At 40.4% G+C, this 3,692-nt stretch overlaps 1 protein-coding gene across 1 annotated transcript; it reads right to left on the bottom strand.

The window, feature by feature from the left end:
• Window positions 1-547: 547 nt before the first annotated feature.
• Window positions 548-1,096, bottom strand: LOC110765589 (uncharacterized). The gene has a single exon (XM_021968732.2). It carries the CDS (start codon window positions 1,043-1,045, stop codon window positions 785-787), a length of 261 nt encoding a protein of 86 aa, XP_021824424.2. The 5' UTR covers window positions 1,046-1,096; the 3' UTR covers window positions 548-784.
• Window positions 1,097-3,692: the final 2,596 nt, after the last annotated feature.

The raw sequence follows: 3,692 nt of genomic DNA, 5'->3' as shown, positions 1-3,692 counted from the left end.
GGTCAAACGACCCTATGGACTCCATGGAAGTAAGGTAGAAGGTCCCCTTCAATGGCTGTGTGACCCCATGAATGGCTGAAGGAGAAGGCTCTGCCAGAGGAAGAAGAAGTTGCCCAGCGCTTCTGTCTTTTTTAAAAAAAAAACTTGCTAGCCAAAACGGCGTCGTTTTGGCGTAGCCCATAAAAGACCTGGCCAAAACGACGTCATTTTGGTCCAGGTCTTTAAAAAAAAAATAGAACAAATTTCATTTAACTCTTCAAACCCAAATCCCCTCCGGACTTCAACCTTTCAGAAACCCCTATTCCTAAACCCTCAAACCTAAATCCCCAATCTCCACACCCCCCCCCCCCCCCAACCTTTAACCCTCTCCCCCACCAAATCTTTACATTATGACCCTATGATATAAGATTCCTGGGTCCGTCCTTGAGCGGAGGGATTTAATTGAGGCACTTAGCTGCATTTTGGAATAGAATTCGTGCTGATAACGTATTATATAACTAAGGAGAAATTGTTGAGAGAATTGGAAAGTAGAGAAAGACAATAGAAATTGTTCAATTAACTTATATTTCTCATCTTGATAAGACCTCTTATTTATAGGCTTACAATGGTAATAAGACATTAACAACTCATAAGTTACAAGCACATAACTATGGTATTTAGTGTATAGGTTACATAAAATTAAAAATGGTGAATGCTAAGAGGTATGGTGGTCATCCACCAACTCATGCATTTACAACAAAATCCATAAACACACACTAAAAATACTCATAATTAAAAACCCACTCTACATAACCAAGACAGCAGCGAAAAACCCAACGGCCACAGATCCGGCAGCGGAGAATCTATTCAAAACGGCGCCGTTGGTGGCATTTGCGGTAGCATTAGAGGGCGGTGCGGTAGCATTAGAGGGCGAAGGTGGAGGGTTCTTTGGAGATTCAGGGGGCGGTGCGGTAGCATTAGAGGGCGAAGTAGGGGATTGTGCCCTTGTTGAGGCCAACAAGAGAGAAGCCATTAGCACCAAAACGACGCTGCTGAATCTGGCCATTGTTGTAGAGAGAGAGAGAGAGAGAGAGAGAGAGAGAGAGAGAGAGAGAGAGAGAGAGAGAGAGAGAGAGAGAGAGAGAGTTGGCAAAAAGAGAGAGGGTTGAGAGGCAGAGAGGCGATGGGTGGTTTTAAGGAGAGCAGGGAGAGGGCATTTTATAGAGGGAAGGGGAGGACACTTGGATGGGGAATGGACCGTTGGATTATTAGGAGCTTATTTGGACGGTAGAGATTTTAGCCTTTTGAGAGAAGGTTGGGTTGGAAAACGTGTTACCAACTCAGGCGAAACGCGATTTGTGTATTGACCTTGTTTTGTAGCCGTTGGATCCAAAGGTTGAGTCTCCAACGGTTAGTTTTCCTACGATGGAGATGGCAAGTTTGGCTGATTGTGTTTCTTTTTGTGTTTTCTTTTTTGCCAGTGCAAATAGTGGTTTTATGCCAACGGATCCTCCTCTCGCAGTTGAGATACAGGTTGGAAAGGGTTGCTTTATTTTAAAGAGTTGTGATTGGCACTCCCAAAAAAACATCATTTTGCAAGCTTGTTTATATTAAGGTGCAATTTTTCTCTTATATTTTTCTAATGAAGCAGTGTAGGATGATTGTTTTGGAATGCCATAACAATTAAGGACCCGTTCAGTATCCTACTTAAATTCAATTTTATAAACTCAAAAACATATTATAAATCCAAAGCTTAAAAAACCCATTTGGTATGTTTATTTTTTAGAACTCAAACCCAAAAAGAACACAAGACACCCGCATTATTGAAAACCAAAAAAGTGAGATTTAAGAGTTCTCTCTCTCTCTCTCTCTCTCTCTCTCTCTCTCTCTCTCTCTCTCTCTCTCTCTCTCTCTCTCTCTCTCTCTCTCTCTCTCTCTCTCTCTCTCTCCGGTTGGTGGTTATGAGTCCACGTCGTCATTTGCAGCTCCGTGAAGGTTTCCTTCGTCCACTACCTCCTTGGTCTGACCCGACCGCAACCAAAATTGATAAATCTTTTTTCATGTTTTGGGTTTTTAAGGTTTCCACGGAAAACCACACAGATTTTTCCTTTTCTTTTGTTATGGGAATCTAGGGTTTCTGATTTCAATTTCAATTTCAATTTCTTTTAGATCTTAAAAATAGTTTAAAATCACTATTTGAAAACTCATATTTTTAAAAAGAATCATAGTTTTTGAGTTCTTTCCCAAAAAAAAATCATTGTTTTTTATTTTTATTTTTTTGAGTAGGATACCAAACATGCCCTAAGTTATTCAAAACAAGTTATTTCACATACAAACTCAACTAATGTAAATTCTTTCTTTTTTGGTTGTTCACTAAAAAGAGGGGGAGGGGGAAGTAATATATTGGGTTGTCTCAAGATTGTCTCATACGTGAATCACACCCGAGTGCATTTTAGGGGCCAGGGTAAAGAGAGTAGTTGTAACAGCTTGTATAGGTGGCTTTATCTAGTGTATAGATTAGTTATGTGTTAAATACTTTTCTGTAATCTTTTCTCAATTAATTACTAAGAATCACAATTTCCTTTACAAGGGGAGTAGGAAAAAAAAAATTTCAAACTCACTAGAGAAAACAATGGCAGATAAAAATTTGGATTCCTTCTGAAAAATTACTTCAACATTTTTTATTTTTAACTTTTGTGAAAACTTTAAAAATCATTTACCGAAAAGAATTACAAAAAATAAAATAAAAATGAGTTTGTTGTTAAGAGTGTTGTCCATTGTTGGATTTAATCCAACGGCAAGTGACCAAGAAACTCGCTGTCCACAGGACCAGGAGGACGGAACTGTAAAAGAGAAAAGAAAAGAGCAAATTTTAATTTAAACTCAAGTCTGATTGAATATTTAATGTCAAAGCTATCTCATTTGATGATTTGAGTTTAACCAAAGAACAATTTTTAGGTTCAACTTCAACACAACTAGCTCAGCCCAGTGTGAGGTGGCAATAGCTGTTGGCAACTTGAGAATAATCACATGCATCGAAAAAAAAATTTAAGAAAACAAATATGTCTCTTTTATATTCCCATATAACTGCGCTACAAATTTAAATTAAATAAAATAAATAAATAGAATTAAATTGATACAAATATTAAATGGATAATTGTGAAAAAACCCATAAACCCCCCCACTCTACATAACCAAAACAGCAGCGAAAATCCCAACGGCCACAGATCCGGCGGCGGAGAATCTATTCAAAACGGCACCGTTGCTGGCCGGTGCGGGAGCCTCAGAGGGCAGTGCAGAGACTGAAGATGGAGGGATCGCTGGAGATTCAGGGGAAGCGGATGGGGGAGAAGGTGGAGAGTCTGGGACGGAAGACGGAGAAGGAGCAGCCAACGGTGGAGTACTCAAAGGAGAAGGTGAAGCCTTGGTTGGAGTCAGTGGCCCAGAATCTGCCATAGGAACCCAAGAACTTGACCCCTGCAAATGCCCAGAAGGTGTTTGATGAAATGCCCCAAAGAGGGAGCAGCCATAGCCAAGAGGAAGCAAGCTTGCTTGCTGCCCAGTGCGCGCGAGGAGCCCAGCGGGTAGAAGATGTTCAACGTGTGGGAAAGAGAGGCTTTTAGGTGTTGTATCAAACCCCGGTTTGCTTCTTTCTCTGCTGGTTTGTGGAAGAGAAGTCCCTTTTGGCATTTCCATTATACTCGGACTGGCTC

Source organism: Prunus avium, chromosome 8 (genome assembly GCF_965620075.1).
Source record: "Prunus avium chromosome 8, drPruAviu1.hap1.1, whole genome shotgun sequence".
NCBI lineage: Eukaryota > Viridiplantae > Streptophyta > Magnoliopsida > Rosales > Rosaceae > Prunus > Prunus avium.
This window is presented reverse-complemented; position numbering and strand designations above follow the sequence as displayed.